Source organism: Terrapene carolina, unplaced genomic scaffold (genome assembly GCF_002925995.2).
Source record: "Terrapene carolina triunguis isolate 2854851 unplaced genomic scaffold, T_m_triunguis-2.0 Scaffold210, whole genome shotgun sequence".
Taxonomy (NCBI): Eukaryota; Metazoa; Chordata; order Testudines; family Emydidae; genus Terrapene; species Terrapene triunguis.
Genome location: NW_020664561.1, coordinates 965,070 through 981,440, shown reverse-complemented (window position 1 = coordinate 981,440; position 16,371 = coordinate 965,070). Strand labels below are relative to the sequence as shown.

Sequence of the window (16,371 nt, the reverse complement as noted above, 5' to 3'; positions counted from 1 at the left end):
GGGGGGGGGGGGGGGGGTTGAGAACCCACCGGGAAGAGGGGAAGTCAGTGCCTATGAGTACAGCAAGAAAATTCTGGAAAAGAAAACTTTGTTTGAGAAGTGTGTCGCATTTGCGGGTGACAACTGCAGTACAATGTTGGGAGGACTCTGGCATGATGTAGAAGGTAAGGCCGTGTTTGCAAATTTAAAGAAGCTGTTGCAGAAGGGGACTTTAATCGGTGTGGGTTGCCTAGCACACATTTTGAACAGTTGTGTCCTTCACAGGGCAGACACACTTGATGTTGACATTGAGAGCATTATTTTGAAACTTTACAACTATTTTCATATCTACACTGGCTGACCTGAGCTTCTGAAGGAATATTGTGCGTTTGTTGACATTGAATACAAAAAGCTGCTTTATCACAGCAAGACACGATGGCTTGTTCTTATTTCCAGGTATTACAGATGTTTCCGCCCTTGAAGTCGTTCGTCCTGTCAGAGGACAAACCACCCACTGTGATTAAGAAATTTTTCAAAGATGAGTTCAACGAGATTTACTCTGGCACATGCACTCACTCATGAGTGCATTCCATTCACACATTCAGGAAATAGGGAAAACAACTCCATTGTGGAAGTGGTGAAAAGCTTCAACTCTGTGCACGCTGTTCTTGAACACAAGACCCAGAACCTCATGTCGCTGAAAGTTAAGGGACTACTGGCTGTGACATACCCCAGGTACAATCTGGACCGCTGAATAGATGTCTCTTCAGTTCTCCAACCTGGGATTCTTTTTACACTGCTTTGCTGATGAACAGCTACTCCTGTCCCGCCACACACAGCCTCCAGCATGTAACTTGCTCCCAGCTACACAGTATTTAGTGTTGCTAGCTAGTCACTCATGAATTACATTGCAGAAGAATACCAGCAGATTCTCAGTCCCAGACTTTCACCCAGAAATATGTCTTGTACTGCTCAGTACCTCCTGAACAATACAAGCTCCGAGAAAGTCTGTCATTTTATCAAAGAAAAATGATATGCGCAAATCTTGTTATCTGAAGTGGAGTTTCTCAGGCACTTAAATCTAAATACGCTGGTAAAATCTATCTTTTTGTAGTTAATAAACTTAAGTGACTACAAGTGCTGATACATAAAAGTCAGGATTGATTACAAAAGAAAATAAAAAGATAAAAACACAAGCTAATACCTAACTTAATAACAAGTTAAGTGAACTTAAAAGCAAAAGCATTTCTCTCACCACAAGCTGTAGTAAATTTCACAGGCTTGGCTTCTTCTCAGCCTGGGCTGCCTCCCTCTTAGTTCACTGTCCTTCAGGTATTCCTAAATGTCATGAGCAGAGAGATGGGACGAGGAGAAGAACTTGAAGTGAAGTGGAAGCCACTGTCTCTCATTCTTATATCACTTTGTGCAAAAGTTATCAGAGTCTTGTAAAAGTGGTGAACAAAATGGAATAGACTGTCACAAAAGTGCAAGGAGGGACTTGATGTAATGCATTCTTGGCTAAAGCAGAATGTCTGTTCAGCACATGCTTAGAGTATTTGGAGCTGTGGGTGGAATCCTTGGAGACTTCTCGTTTCATGTGGGCAGGATTGCCCTGAGTAAGACACTAAATTGGAATGATGTGGAGTCTTGTGTCAAATACCTGACAGAAAAGGGGGTACACATTGATGACGTTAAGCGCTTTGATCAGTTCAGCACTCTCAAGAAATGTATGGAAGGTTCCAACCGTGATGAAGAGCTCAATAATTTCCTAGCAAATTACCAAAAATGGATCAAATATTTTGAGAAGTCCAAAACCATTGAATGTTGCTGTTAAAGATTGCACAGAAGATTGCTTCTTTTCTGTTCCCTCTCACAATGCAAGTTTTTTCATTGATGCCAAGCCGGTGGACAAAGGAAAGGAACAACTTAAGACTGCTGCGTTGCTGAAAGGGATCCTGCATGCAGGGCCGGCTCCAGGCACCAGGCAACCAAGCTGGTGCTTGAGGCGGCACCTGGAGGGGGGCGGCGCGGCGCTCCGGCCCCCGGGGAGAGCGGGGCCACAGCTGGGCTCGCCGCCCTGCCCCCGGCGCTCTGGCCGCCGGGGTCGGGGGAGAGCCGAGCCCCCGCCGGGGCTCGCCGCCCTCCTCCCAGGGCTCCGGCGCCCTCCCCCCCGGCCGCCGGGGGAGAGCGGAGCCCCCGCCGGGGCTCGCCGCCCTCCCCCCGGGGCGCCGGCCGCCCCCCCCCCCCGGGGGGGGGGGGCCGGCCGGAGCCTTTTTTGCCTGGGGCGGCAAAAAAGCCAGAGCCGGCCCTGCCTGCGTGTACAGTACAACATCAGGCCCACATCTTGCTAAGACTTTCATGGCTACTTGCTGAGCCATCAGCCACTGCTGGGAAAGATGAGCTCTACAGAGAAATATGCCTGGGTGGCCTGTCTGAAGAGACATGGGATTGACATTTACTTGGGAGGCCATTACACTTATTTATACATGTTAGCTATTCCAAATAGAAACTGTACCCCGCCCTGCACAGCACCTCCCCTGGGGAACTGGAACTATGGTAACCCTAAGCTCCAAGCCCGCGCCTGCCATGGGGCAGGGGCCGGGAGCCCCGCTGTCACTGCGGGCGGGGCTCCACTCGGCCCACTCCACCTTTGCTGAGCGCCCAAGCAGCCCCGCGATGATTGGGCGCCGCTCAGCCCGTGCCCGCCCATGAACCCACAGTCACGCCACGGCCGAGGGCCCCCGCGAGCTCCCTGCTTGGAAGGTTGCTGTGCGGGGCGGTGTCTACGGGAGCGAGGCGGAGGTGGGGAGACGAACCAGAGTGGGCGGGGCTGCCCGAGTGGCGTTCTGCCCGCCGAGGGGCGAGGCCGTGCGCGCGGTTTATAATGGCGCACGGTGAAGCTCGCTAGTTTATTGTGCCCGCTCTGGACCGAGCGATGCAACCCGTGGTGTTAGTCACCGGCGCTAGCAGGTGAGGCGGGAACACCCTCGTCCATCTGGCGGGGCTCTGTCTCTGTGTGGGACGGGCTCTCTAGGAGCGGATGGGACCCCAGGGGCGAGCGGGCTCGCTCGGGGAGCTCGGGTTGGGGTTGGGGTTGGAGGCGGCCCCGCGCTGACCTGGCTCTTCTCTCCCTGGGCTGTTGCAGTGGTATCGGCTCCGCCCTATGCAAGCGGTTGCTGCGGGAGGACGCTGGGGTCCGGCTGTGCCTGGCCTGCCGGAGTATGCAGAAGGCCGCTGCCACCAAGGCCGTGCTGCTGGCCGCCCACCCGGCCGCCCAGGTCACCCTCGTGCGCCTGGATGTCAGCAGCCTGGAGTCCGTCCTGCGGGCAGCCAGCGAGATCCAGCGCAGGTGTGTGGCGTCCGCCCGGGCTCGAGGAGGGTGGGTGCGGTGCCCCTAGCCCTGGCTGAGGTGAGCGGGCAATAGGGACCCCTCCGGTTCAATCTGCTGCATCCAGCAGGTGTCTCTCCCCGGCCCACCCTGTGCTGCCTGTGGCACTGGGAGCCAGGCCTGGGAATAAGCCTGAAGCACAGTCAGTTTTTTTCACTCTGAATCGGGGGAAAGGGCTGAGAGGTGCCCTCCTTGAGCTCAGCCGGTGCTGTTCAAATCCCTCTTCCAAATGCCATTCTCTAGTGTGCATAGGGCAAAGGGGGGACTCCTTGCCCAGCTTGCATTTGTTTCAGGCAGCAGTCATAGAATCATAGAAGATTAGGGTTGGAAGAGAGCTCAGGAGGTCATCTAGTCCAATCCCCTGCTGTTGTGTCTCTCTCTTCTCCCTCTTTCTCCCCCCCCCCCCACGACCACCAATCTTACCTTTTCAGCTACTGCAGTGACCTCTTTCACCTACCACAGTCCAAAAGTACACCACTGAGCCTGAAATGCTAAAGCTTTTCCCTGAAACAAGGAGCACAGGTAGCTCCAGACAGGAAGTGGTCTGTTTGCCACTTGCCTTAATGTTGGTGGCCACAATGTCATATCTTGAACAGGAGAGTTGGCTTTTCAAGTTTCTCTAAAGCCTTTGGCTATCTTGGGCTTTTTAGTCAGACACTCCCCAGTGTTGCTTCCACTAGCTCTTCTGAAACAGGAGAGCCATCTAAATCTGATTTGAGAGGGTTAGACAACACAGCAAAAATGCATCAGCCTCAGGATGTATGTACTAAGGCTCCCAGTATTGCTTCCAACCTCTCCAAAGGAGCTGAACTGATGGTGGCAACAATAGGAAATCTGATTCTTCCATTGCAGGTCAAGTCACGTCTGAGTTCCTCACTTGCCTATGTTTCAGGGGTGGTGAAGTTTTGTTTACACACTGCTTTGAGATTGTTAGTTGGAAAGTAGTAACTGCAGAGTTACTGTGGTGATATCTGTGTTCTAAAAATCCCAGTCCCACCAGATATTAGCCTGTGGATGTTAGGTGCCTAAATCCCATTGAATTAACCTAATCTTATTTTCTCTTGAAGAAAATCCTGGATAGCTAACTGAAACTTGAAGCATACAGAAGTTTGGAAAATGGATTACTTGTGGGCATCAGTTATATTTTAAGAACTCTAGATTTGACCCCCCAACACTCCAGATTTTGTGGGATTTTATATTCAGAGTGAATTTTACTGTTCAGATCCCTATAATGGGCTCAGTCAAGAACTCTGAATCCAAGTATTCTCAGAATCTGGGGAAATTTATTCTGGATCCTAGCTCTGGATCATGTCTAGTTTTATTTTGTGAAATGACATCTTCATGATTAGCTTAATACTACTTTGAACTTCAAAATACAGAAATGACTTGTCTCTGAGCTCCTGTCTCCATTGTGGGCTAGCATTAGCTGTGTTGGGGTGTGTGTGTGTGTGTGTTGTGTTTACACGATATGTTATAGGTAATAGCCATAACCAACCACACTGTTTGTGTTTCCTTTGTGTAGGTTTCAGCGCTTGGACTATCTCTTCCTGAATGCTGGGATCATGCCAAATACCCACATTAGCTTCAAAGCACTGATCTCTGGTCTCTTTTCTGGGTACAAGATACCATCCTTAAGTAACAGTCAGATACTTTTCTCTTCCTAGTTTTGTCCTTGGATGAGTAGGGGGAGGGGAGATAAGAAATGGATGATGGCATGAATGAATGTTCCAGTGATTCACTGAGATTTCGGATGGCTGATAATGTGAGGGATGGTTAATGAAACACTGAATGAGTGGGTGGTTAGCTAAAAGGTGAACAGATCTTTTTTGTTATAGTCATTACTTAGAAAGTCATAAATGTGCGTGGTGGCCTACAAAGGCCTTCTGCTCAGAAGAGTTTACAGTCCAGGTAAAGCAGAAAGGCTTGCCAAACTGGATTCAATGGATTATAACGGGTTCTCAAACGGGGGGTCATAACCCCTCAGGGAGTCGTGAGGTTAGTACATGGTCACCAAAAAGGTTGTTGTGAGAACCCCTGGTCTAGAGAAGGTTGTTGAGAGCATGGGGGAACAGTATGTTTAAGGCAGTGGGGAAGGTGTGGGGAGACTGAGAAGGAAGGAGGGTATTGAGGTAGGGAAGGGTATTAAAGGGATAGCAGGCAGAAGTAAGGGGCTTCTGAGGTTTGAGCCTCTAGTGAAGTAGGGGGGATGAGGCTGTGGTAGGCAACTTCTCTGTTTAAAGAGACCAGCAAGATCTTGATTGGCAGATGAAAATCAAAAGTAGAGTTGAGACTGCTGTGGAGGCATGCTGGGGATGCTGTAGTTAAGGTAGTGTCAGGTCTCTGCCTCTGACAGGATCTTAACATCTGTGTTTAACAGCTTGAGAACAGGAGAAGAGAAACTGGATGTGAGCCAAGGCTGGGGATGGGCGGCTTGAACAGTTTGAAGAAGGCCTAGATCCATGTGCTCACTTCTCAAACATGGAAAGCTTTAACTGTACTGGTATGGTTGGAGCGGTACAGCTCACATCATGCAGACCGTTACTGGTATACAAGTGCTTATACTGGTACAGTTGATTCCTGTATGGGAAGGGGGAGTAAGCTATACTGGTATAAGGCATTTTTATACCAATGTAACCATCTCCGTAAAAAAATCATACCCTTAACGTAGGCTGATGTATACACAGGTCTTGTAACAGCATAAAAGTATGGAGGCAAAACTGGTTCTGTAGGTGGAGACTATGGATTTGACAGCTGGAAGGAGGAATGAATTCCACCAGACAACTCAGATGTATTAATGGCCTACTGGGCATGAGATGGGGGTTGTGGGTGGGGAGGCAAAAATACTAATAGAAATGGGTCACCGTACAGCCTTCATTGAGTCTTTAGGATCAGCCTGTAGGTGTGCACAGGAGGCTGGGAGAGAGCAGATCAGCCACAACATTGCAGGGCATCAAGTACTTCTCAAAGAGCAATGAATTATGATTTGTTGTATCCCTCTGAAGTAGGGAAATAGGTCATCCCTATCTCTCTCTCTCCATAGCTATAGGGAAAACGAGTCATGGAAGTTAAGTGAGTGCAAATTCACTCACGAGCCAGGAACTCCTGACTCTTATCATTTGCTTTAACCACTCTAGACTGCTTTTCCTCTGAGTTACAGCCCATGTTACAGGCTCCCATTTAGTTTGTGAGCAGCAAACTGATCAGTTTTTTTTCTTTAAACTGTTTTCTGTTGTAATAACAAATCTCTAAAATCAAATCTCAATAAAAATGGGAGCTGGCTTTCAAAGTTCAGTTGAAAGACTACTTTAAACAATTTTTTGTTTTTAAAAATACAAAGCAAACAAACTCCGGCACTGGGATCTTTGTTTTTCAAAATTTATGCTGTTAAATATTTACGATTATCAGAATTCTTCCTTTTTAAAAAGTGATTTTTTTTTGAAAAAACAGACTATTTTGAACCTTCAAAATAAAAACTGCTTCTGAATTTGGTTCTGCAAGGAGTTTTCCAATTTTTTTTTTTTTTTTTTTAGAGCTGGTCAAAATACTAAAACTGGTAAGTGGGAATGTTTTAGGCTACGTCTGCACTACGGGGGGGATCGATTTCAGATACGCAAATTCAGCTACGGGAATAGTGTAGCTGAATTTGCGTATCTGATCCGACTTACCCTGCTGTGAGGACGGCGGCAAATCGACCGCCGCGGCTCCCCCGTCGATGGCGCTTACTCCTACCTGGGCTGGTGGAGTACACGTGTCGATTCGGGGATCGATTATCGTGTCCCGATGAGACGCGTTAAATCGATCCCTGAGAGATCGATTTTCTACTACCGATCCGGGCGGGTAGTGAAGACCAGCCCTTAGAATTGTTCAATAAAATTGTCACCTGAAGAAGCTGTAGCTCTGTCTAAAATCTGTCGTCTTGTATTCCAGGAAAGCAGTCCACATGCTGAGCACGGCGGAGGGGCTGATAACTCAAGAAGACTGCATCACTGCAGATGGCCTGCAGGCTGTGTTTGAAACAAACCTCTTTGGGCACTTTATACTGGTAAAGCTGCTTCTGGCAGTCAGGCCCTGATTCTGGGTCAGTGTGCAATTTTGGGTAGAGCAGGAATTAAATGAGTCAGTTTCAACTCTCTTTCAATGTTCCTGTACATTGACCCAGTCTGGAGTGTAGTTGAGTAATGTGCAGTGGCCCAGGCATAGGGCAGGAGCCCACACCATCCCCTGTACGTACCTTGGCCTGGTCAGCTGTCTCCTAGTGGCTGAATGACAGCCAGGTCTGGGATTTCCCAATGTGCAGGCAACACTGATTACTGAAAGAGTTAGAATTACTTCAGGGTTACTCTGCACAGCCAGCAGACATGTTGGCTCCTAAGAGAAACACAGACCTGGTTCTCACTACTTTGCAGCTTGTCTTCTGTGCAAAGTGAATGCAAACAGGCTATAAAATGCTACCAACCAGGATCTGGGTCTGAGGTACACCAGTGACATGATTCTCCACTTACTTGTTTCTTGTGCAGTCAGTTAACCCAAACCCCTGCCCTCTAGACCAGCGTAACTGAGAAGTGGGAATTATTTTCAGATATCCATTTCAGTAGTTATCCCAGGACAATAACTCTCTCATCTCCTTAGATTCGGCAGCTTGAGCCTCTGCTATGTTGCCTTGAAAAGCCCTCCCTGCTTATCTGGACCTCTTCCAGCAATGCCAGGAAGTCTGCTTTCAGTCTCACTGACTACCAGCACAGCAAAGGCAAAGAGCCTTACAGTTCCTCCAAATATGCCACTGACCTTGCTAGTGTGGCTTTGAACAAGCACTTTAACAAGCAGGTGAGGGTGTCTTTCCTATGGTATGATGCGGAAAGCTGTCATACGTGGGCCTCAGAAATGTTGATAAGGTGGGATGCTCTTCAGTGGCAGTAGTATGTTGATGCATAGTTGTTTCCACATAACAGTGTTCAGTTGCTTAATCGATTGCTCATGGATGTGAAGGAGCTTAGCTAGAGTGAGTTTCAAGTAGGTATAGTTGGTAGGATGTGGTGGGGAATGTTTGCAGAAGTTGCTTACTTGAGCATAATTGAGCTCTTACCTTCAGAATACTTGGAAGCTGTAGCCTTGTCTTTGGGACAGACATTATCTGTCTTCGCTGGCTGCATTGTATTGATGTATAATAAATCTTCCATTCTGTGGAGTCATCCACATGATGACTGGCCTGCTCTGTCATACAAATTAAGCAGTCCATCTAGTCTAGCAACCTGCCTAAGACTGGCTAAGAAACATTTTAGCGGAAGGTGCAAGCAACTCATATGGGACAACTATAGAATAACCTGCCTGTAAGGGAGACCTCTGCCAACTGATGTGGTTTATGCTCAGAGGTAGGAGTTGATAGCCCTTCTAAAAATACTTGCCCTATCTAATGTGACTGGATGGCCTGTAAAATCTGTGGCATGGCAGCCGATACTGGTGTGGGAGCTGTTGACCATCTCAGACAAGAGGCAGGGCCTTCTCTGTCATGGGCCTGTGACGGGAAAGCAGCATTCATTCCATTGTTCTGTGCCAGTCCATAAGTGGCAGCCTTCTTTCTGGAAAGAGTTGCCATCCCTTACTGGTGTCTAACTGCTGTTTGGTGGGAGAGGGCTTAACTATAAAGGAGGAGGAATGTGTAATACTTCTCTACACGGGGGGGAGGATAGCTCAGTGGTTTGAGCATTGGCCTGCTAAACCCAGGGTTGTGAGTTCAATCCTTGAGGGGGGCCATTTAGGGAACTGGGGTAAAAATCTGTCTGGGGATTGGTCCTGCTTTGAGCAGGGGGTTGGACTAGATGACCTCCTGAGGTCCCTTCCAACCCTGATATTCTATGATCGCTGCTGCACAGGGGCATCTGCTGACTTTACATTGTGAGGCCTTTGGAAGGTGCAAGCCACCTTGTAAATACTTGTCTGGTGTGTTCTTTCCAAGCAGATTTGCAGCATTTACTGTTGGCTTGTATCCTCTCCTTTCCCTTCTGCAGGGGCTGTATTCCAGTGTAGTTTGCCCAGGTCTTGTGATGACTAACCTGACTTATGGAATTCTGCCATCTTTCTTCTGGAAGCTGCTTATGCCCATCATGTGGATAGTGAGTAATCTCTCTGAAAATGTGGGTTTATTTTCAACTCTTCTTTGGGGTGGGATGGTCTTGGGTGTTTCACTCCTAGGGGTATACACAGTGCCTTATCACCAAAGCAGTTGTACAGTGTCCTTCGCTCCTAGTATGAATGGAAATGCAGCAGATTGGCGAAAGGCCACTTCCCAACTCAATGTGAAGCAAAGTGACGATTTGGCCCTTAGGACCAGCAGGGTCAGTCTGGGAGGTGAAGTTTCAGCAAAGAGATGCCTAGATAGCATGGGGCTCCTTATTTGGAGAGGGCTGGTGAATAGCCAGCCATTTTTTCCCTGTTCATATGTTTGTAAATGGGTGTGAAGCCAGTGCTACCAGTTAGGTGGTGCCCCATGGTTATGTGCCTTGTGATGGGATACTACTGTGTGCCATGTGCTGCAATAGCCAGAGAAGAAGCTGGTACAGTGGGTCCTTTGCCATGCATGTTGTAACAGAATGGCAAGGGTCTCCTGCTGCTTCACTCTGTTAGCAGTTGTTGAAATACTTAGGGAACTGTAGGTGAATTATGCTCCACCTTGATAGCAGGCAGGTAGAGAGGGCCCTCTGGGAATCGAGAGCTAGCGTCTGGGACTGGCGTAGGCTAGAAGAGAAAGGAACCTTAAAACAGCCAAGCCTGGGAATTTCCCTTCAGTTAATTTAACCCAAAGCACAAGAGTGGGGTGATGCTCTGCAGTGGGTGAGGCTTTCTGGAGCTGGGAAGGGGACTCTACCACCAATCGCCTTTTATGGCCCAAGATCAGTATTGCTGCTGAGAAGTGCTAGTGGGGGGGCCCCTAGATGGGGAAGCAGATTTTAACCATGGCCTTTGATCTCTGGTTGCTCAGCCTCATCATGCCTTAAGTTCATTTCCCAGAGGTGCTGAGCACTCACCACTCCCATAGCCCCAATCAGAGTTATTGGTGCTCAGCACCTCTGGGAACTAAGCAGAAACTGGGCAACTGAAAGTAGAGGGACCCCAAATCTGAGACTGTTCTTGAACACATGAACCATAGTTACTAACTAGGCTGGTATTTTCAAAGCACTAAGCATTGGCATATCGTAAACTTCCCGCTCCAGTAGAAACAGAGCTAGATAATCAGTGCCTCTGAACTCCTCTCCCTCAATTAATGTTCCTACACATGGAAGATGATTCCTAAGAGAATACAAACTTCAGCAGTGAAGTCCCCAGCTTTCAGGTGTATTTTGTTTCTCCCTGGCACCTCTGGTGGAAAGTGGCCTCTTCCATACGCTTCACTTTCCTTCACCTCCCTTTACTCTTTTTTCCCCCCCACCGCCTCTTTCCTTTACTATCTCATCCTGTACCTGTTCTCTTCCTCTGCAGCCCTCAGTTTTCCAGCCTTGCTAATATTCCACACACTATCTACAGACAGCCAGACTTCCTATGTCCGTCAGCCAGACACCTTTTCATCTGTCCCCAGATCAGGCCTTGGCACTGCTGCCACAAACTGCTACCTGCTTGCTGTTGGGACCTGCCTGTGCCAGCCCCAAATAAGTCTGCTCTCTCTGCTGGCTGCCTCCTCACTGAATCACTTTTCATTGGATGACAGGTTGTCACAAATTGTACTCCACCCACTGCTTGGGAGCCAGCTCAGGAAAGAGGTGGCTGGAAGAAAGGCATATCGGGGAGGGGGGGGGGATGCTAGTTGGTCCCCTGTGCCTGCCCCACCCCCCCAGCATCAGGGAGCGACCTGGTGGTGGTGTGTTGGCCATCTGGATGGTTCTAGTGACTTTACAGTGGCCCTGGGCTGAAATGGGACACCTGGTCATCTAGCTATAGGCAGGTGGCCTTACTCAAGGGGTGGGAGAGCTGTTGGCTGGGCCACTAGCAGCAGAGGGCCTTGTGCCTTGACACTGCTGTTGACCTCCAGGGAGCTCAGTCTTGAGTCCCTGCTCCAAGGTATAAGTGCTAGTAAGTTTCATGTCTCATTTCTTATTCTCTTTCAGATACGCTTTTTCACCAAGACTTACACACTAACTCCATACAATGGAGCAGAAGCTCAGGTATGTAGCATGGTTTGCACCTCAAATCACTGCTTGTCTGCAGTGTGTAACTCCTCCCAGCCCCTGGGTGTCTGGTGCTGATTGTGAATGCCTCCTCTGCCAGATGGATACATACAAAGCAGTGTTTCCCTACTCTTGCCCTGCACATCTGAATCACTTTCCATAGTAAGTGCTAAGACACTAAGCTGGTATTTGAGGTTCTTCAAACAAATGGCTCTTCACCCTCTTCTTCCTCACCTACTAAATAAATAAATAACCCCTTCAGAGAGACCCTGTGGTCTCTAGATCTCACTTGTGATGGTCTCTTCTGCTCTTACTGAAACCAGCATCAGTATTCATAGATGTAAGGCCAGAAGGGACTGCATGTTGCCAAGCTGTTTTGTTCTAAAATGTAAGGCTGTCAGAACAAGCTGGACTGCCTGCCCTCACAAGTATGCTATTGTCTTTAAAGGTATGGCTCTTCAAACAAAAGCCAGAGTCACTGGATGCACTAATGAAATATCACAGCTGTACTTCACCAATGGGGAAGAACTATGTGGAGTCCCGAAAGGTAAATATAGCAAAGACTCTGCAGTCCAATTTACTCTTGAGGGAATTCTGCACCAAGTAAATAAAAAACCTGTGCACAATATTTTAAAATTCTGCAAATTTTATTTGTCAATAAATAAATGTGGAGGCTCCAGCATGGCAGGGGGGAACACAGGCCCCTAGCTGTACAGAGTGGGAGATCACCCTGCAGCTTCCTCCCCCAGGTCACAGACTTGGTGTTCAGGCTACACCTGACCCTGACACAACCCAAGGGCCAGGACTGCCCCAGAAACGTCCTGGGGGCCTGTCCTCTGTCAGGCCTGTGGGTCGGCAGGCTTAGCCTGGCAGGATCCAAGTGTGGGGTGAGAGGGTTCTGTGTGGGGCAATCTGGGTGCAAGCAGCTCAGTGGGGGTGCAGGGGATCTGGATGCACAAGGGAGGGGGGTCCTGGGTGTGGGGGCCTTGGGGGAGTCTAGGTGCTGGGGGAGTAGGACTAGGTGGAGCAGGGTTCAAGTGTGTGTGTGTGGGGGGGAGGGGCTCAGGGTGGTCCAGGTGCAGTGGGTGGGGCTCACTGGGGTTCAAGGGGGGGCTCAGCAGGGGTGGGGGTTTGGATGTAGGGGCGGTGGGGCTGGGCGGGTGCTCCAGATGGAAGGGGTGAGGCTTGGTGGGGGGGTTCTGGGTATGGGGTGGGTCCAAATGCAGATGGGGAGTGGCTCCCTGTACAGTGACACCTCCCCCTGTGGTGAAGAGCGATGGGGGCAAGAAGCAGTGGGTGGGGGGCAGAGCTTCCTGCAGCTGGGGGAGATTTCTGGGGGTGGGTCTGACCCCACCCTGCAGGGGAAGAGGAAGTCCTGTACTCCCCCAGCCCAGCTGGGAGTAGCAGGCAAGCCCAGTGCATCATAGGAGCCACCACTGGCATATCTCCAGAACACCCCTCCTCCCCCACCACTGCAGTGATTTATCTCTCTCCTGGCTGCTCTGGGTGCCCTAAACAACATGGCCATGCTGCTGGGGAATGGTGCATGACCACTCTCACAGCTTCCCTGTCAGAAAGTCACTTTTCTACACCGAAGCAAAGAAATCAGGGGAGGGACATAAATTCTGCACACATGCAGTGATGCAGAATTCCCCCAGGAGTACAAATAGTAAGAGATGGACTGTTATATATTGGCTGAAAACACTTACCTGAGGACCTGATTCTTTCATCCTTGCTGCCATTTATACTCTACTGCACTGTGCCCAACCTAGCCTGCCAGTCTCTGCATCTCACTGTATGAATGCATTGCCTCTGTACTAACAGCTGAGTGCCTAGGTAGGTGGCCATCCGAGTAGGCATTACAGCACCGTGTCCCCAGCCCTTCTGCGGCAAGACCAGAATCACCAACACAAGGCTTGATGCAACTTCTTGCAAAGAGGACATGGAAGCCCAATGGACTAGTAGGGGGATTGGCTTGAACTTAATTGGATCACAGGAGTTCAAACAAAACCAGCGTGAGGCCCAGCCTTTCCCATTCCCTTCAGAGCCACTGAGAGGTATAAGCAGACCTGCAGGATTTTTGCTGCTGGGAGGTGGAGAAAGGATCTCCTCTCACTGCTGCCCACCAAGACGTGTACCTCAGTGAGGTGGGGGAGTATTTTCTTTTTTTTCACCCTTGTGTAGCCTTCTCCTTGGGAAGCTCTGACAAGCCCCCTTCTGTTCCACTGGTCCTCAAAATGCAGGCTCTGTGCTGATTGTACAGTTTTACTCTGACTTTGTAGCAAGCACACAAGATAATACATCTATTGTGGTCGTAATATTGGGTATGTCTACACTACGGGATTAATCCGAATTTACAGAATTCGATTTTTGGCAACCGATTGTATAAAGTCGAGTGTATGCAGCCACACTAAGCACATTAATTCGTTGGTGTGCGTCCCTGTACTGAGGCTAGCGTCGACTTCCGGAGCGTTGCACTGTGGGTAGCTATCCCATAGTTCCCGCAGTCTCCTCCGCCCATTGGAATTCTGGGTTGAGATCCCAATGCCTGATGGGGCCAAAAACATTGTTGCGGGTGGTTCTGGGTACATCCTCCCCCTCTCTCCGGGGAGGAGTACAGAAATCGATTTTAAGAGCCCTTTATTTTGAAGTAAATGGCTTCGTTGTGTGGACGGGTGCAGGGTTAATTCGATTTAACGCTGCTAAATTCGAACTAAACTCAGTGTAGACCAGGCCATTGTGCTAGACATGGTATAGATATGACCGTCTCTGCACCAAAGAGCTTACAAAGCAAACTTTGTTCTATCTGATTTAATTATACACTTGGTCTACTTCTGGGTGGGCAGCTGGAGTTGAGTGCAGGGGGCCAGGCAGGGCTGGAATGGAGAGGGAGGAGTGCAGTGGGCAGGCATGGGGTGCTTGGTAGCTGAAGGGCTGCAGTCACAGCAGAGCCAGGACCCACAGCCAGTTACACTATAGAAAAGGAGAATTCCCTCTGCAGAGTCAGAGTGAAGTAAAAGATGTTAGGCTGTGATGACTCCAGCTGAAAGGCCTGGATTTCACCCCTTGCATCCTCCAGCTGTGGTTAATGCTGGCTGTCTTGGGAAGGAGCCGTGAGGGGGGGTTTCAGTAGTATACCCTGTGCAAGTTCCTCCTGGCTTGTGCTGCTGTTTCCTCGCTGCAGAGGCTACAGTTTACCCCTGTGTCCTTAGCAGCTTGTACTAATGCTGGGGGAGCTTTCCTTCCCCCAAAGGCAGTGACTCCACATGCTATTCCACATGAAACAGCTTCCTTTTATTTGGGGCTGTAGCTCATCTGTGGGAGATGCTAGCCCTCTGTCATTTGGGCTACAGTCCTAACCAGCTCCCTGGGCACATGGCATAAGTGGCTGAGTGGGTGCCTTTCAGGAGGAGACTGAGCCTGTCCTTGGCTTTGCCCATCTCTGGCAACATCCAGCGGTTCTGTGTCAGTCCACATTGCAGCCCTCGTGGGCTAATATTACTGCTCTGATTTTTTTGCAGGTGGATGTGGAGGAAGAAACTGCTGAAATATTTTATCAAAAGCTGTTGGAACTGGAGAAGCATGTCCTAGCAAGATTGAATGCTCCCTTGAGCCCCAAGTAACAAGATCCAGACAAGGCCTCTAATGACAAATCTTTCTGACACTAGTGACATTGGAGTTCCTTTTAAGTGGGTATTATGCATTTGCAGTAGAGGCCTTCTTGGAGACATGTGGCTTTGTAGCACTTCTCTCCTCTGCTCAGTCTGGGAAGGAGTGCTCTCCTAGAATTGGAGGTCTGAGAGGGATTGAATAGTTATTTAGTCTCCTGGAGTCCAGTACAGGATTGCTCTCTACACACTCTAGTAACTTGGCTAAACCAGGCCTCCATTTCTGTACATGTCACGGTCTTTACAATAAACTGCAGTCTCTAAGAACTACTGAGAAAAAGCATGAATGCATTGAGAGCTCAGTGTGAGCACAAGGTGGAAGGCCTGCTCTTGGGCAGAAGGCCCCTCAGGTGCCAGGCTTCCTAGATAGCCACATGTGACTGCTAAGGTCAGACTCTTCAAAAGCTGATCAACATGTCTACATGGACACTTACTGTGCATGCTAGAGTACTGCAGATTGACAGCACACTATGGCCATGTGGTTCCTGCTGCTCACTAGAAGCCCTGTAGTGTGCTTTGATCTTTCAAGCATGAGTAGATCAAAGTGCCTAATGGAATTTTTAAAGCTCACCAGCAGGATCCACACATCACTTAATGTGTGATAGGCTGCAGCTTGATGGAGAGAGGTGACCATGCTCTGCCTCTGCCTAAAGTATAAAGTGCTTTTTACACAAAGAAAGGAGCAGTACTGCTTTCACCCTTGGGTTGTAGCATCTTGTATTGAGGCATAGAGTTGGTGCAGACCTCAGACATAACTTCTTCAGCCTTTGGGAAGGCACTTTTGGTACTAATCTGTTAGAATCCTGTGAGAGCATCAACAAGGGTGATCCAGTTGATATAGTATATGGGGACTTTTTGGAAAGCCTTTGACAAAGTCCCTCACTAAAGGTTCTTAAGCAGACATGCAATAAGAGGGAAGGTCCTCTCATGGGTCAGTAACTGGTAAGAAGATAGGAAATGAAGGGTAGGAGAGAGGTAAAGAGCAGGGTCCCCCAAGGATCTGTACAGGGATGGGTGGTGTTCAACCTATTCATAAATTATCTGGAAAAGGGGGTGAATAATGAGGTGGCAAATTTTACTGCTGACCCAAAATAACTCCAGATAGTGAAGTGGGAAGAGTTAAAGGGATTTTACAAATCTGGGTGCCAAAATGGCAGATGAAATTGTTGATGAATGCAAA

The 16,371-nt window shown here is 48.9% G+C and overlaps 1 protein-coding gene across 3 annotated transcripts; it reads left to right on the top strand.

The window, feature by feature from the left end:
* The first annotated feature begins 2,832 nt into the window (after nucleotides 1-2,832).
* LOC112117801 (3-keto-steroid reductase) lies at nucleotides 2,833-15,440 on the top strand. 3 transcript variants are annotated; one of them, XM_026655374.1, is made up of 9 exons: nucleotides 2,833-2,949; nucleotides 3,125-3,328; nucleotides 4,890-4,982; nucleotides 7,295-7,409; nucleotides 7,997-8,191; nucleotides 9,373-9,477; nucleotides 11,464-11,520; nucleotides 11,972-12,070; nucleotides 15,045-15,440. In XM_026655374.1, exons 1-9 carry the CDS (start codon nucleotides 2,915-2,917, stop codon nucleotides 15,144-15,146), a joined length of 1,005 nt encoding a protein of 334 aa, XP_026511159.1. In that variant the 5' UTR covers nucleotides 2,833-2,914; the 3' UTR covers nucleotides 15,147-15,440. The 3 variants fall into 3 exon arrangements, with proteins under 3 accessions (XP_026511159.1, XP_026511160.1, XP_024071643.1); XM_026655375.1 differs by lacking the exon at nucleotides 7,997-8,191; XM_024215875.3 differs by lacking the exons at nucleotides 7,997-8,191; nucleotides 9,373-9,477; nucleotides 11,464-11,520; nucleotides 11,972-12,070; nucleotides 15,045-15,440 and having other exon boundaries at nucleotides 4,890-5,002; nucleotides 7,295-7,398.
* Nucleotides 15,441-16,371: the final 931 nt, after the last annotated feature.

Bases quoted from the DNA above. Each gene is read 5' to 3' on its own strand.
- LOC112117801 (XM_026655374.1), top strand. From the start codon at position 2,915: ATGCAACCCGTGGTGTTAGTCACCGGCGCTAGCAG. The intron at 3,329-4,889 runs GTGTGTGGCGTC...TCCTTTGTGTAG, and splicing joins GCCAGCGAGATCCAGCGCAG to GTTTCAGCGCTTGGACTATC. The intron at 9,478-11,463 runs GTGAGTAATCTC...ATTCTCTTTCAG, and splicing joins TTATGCCCATCATGTGGATA to ATACGCTTTTTCACCAAGAC.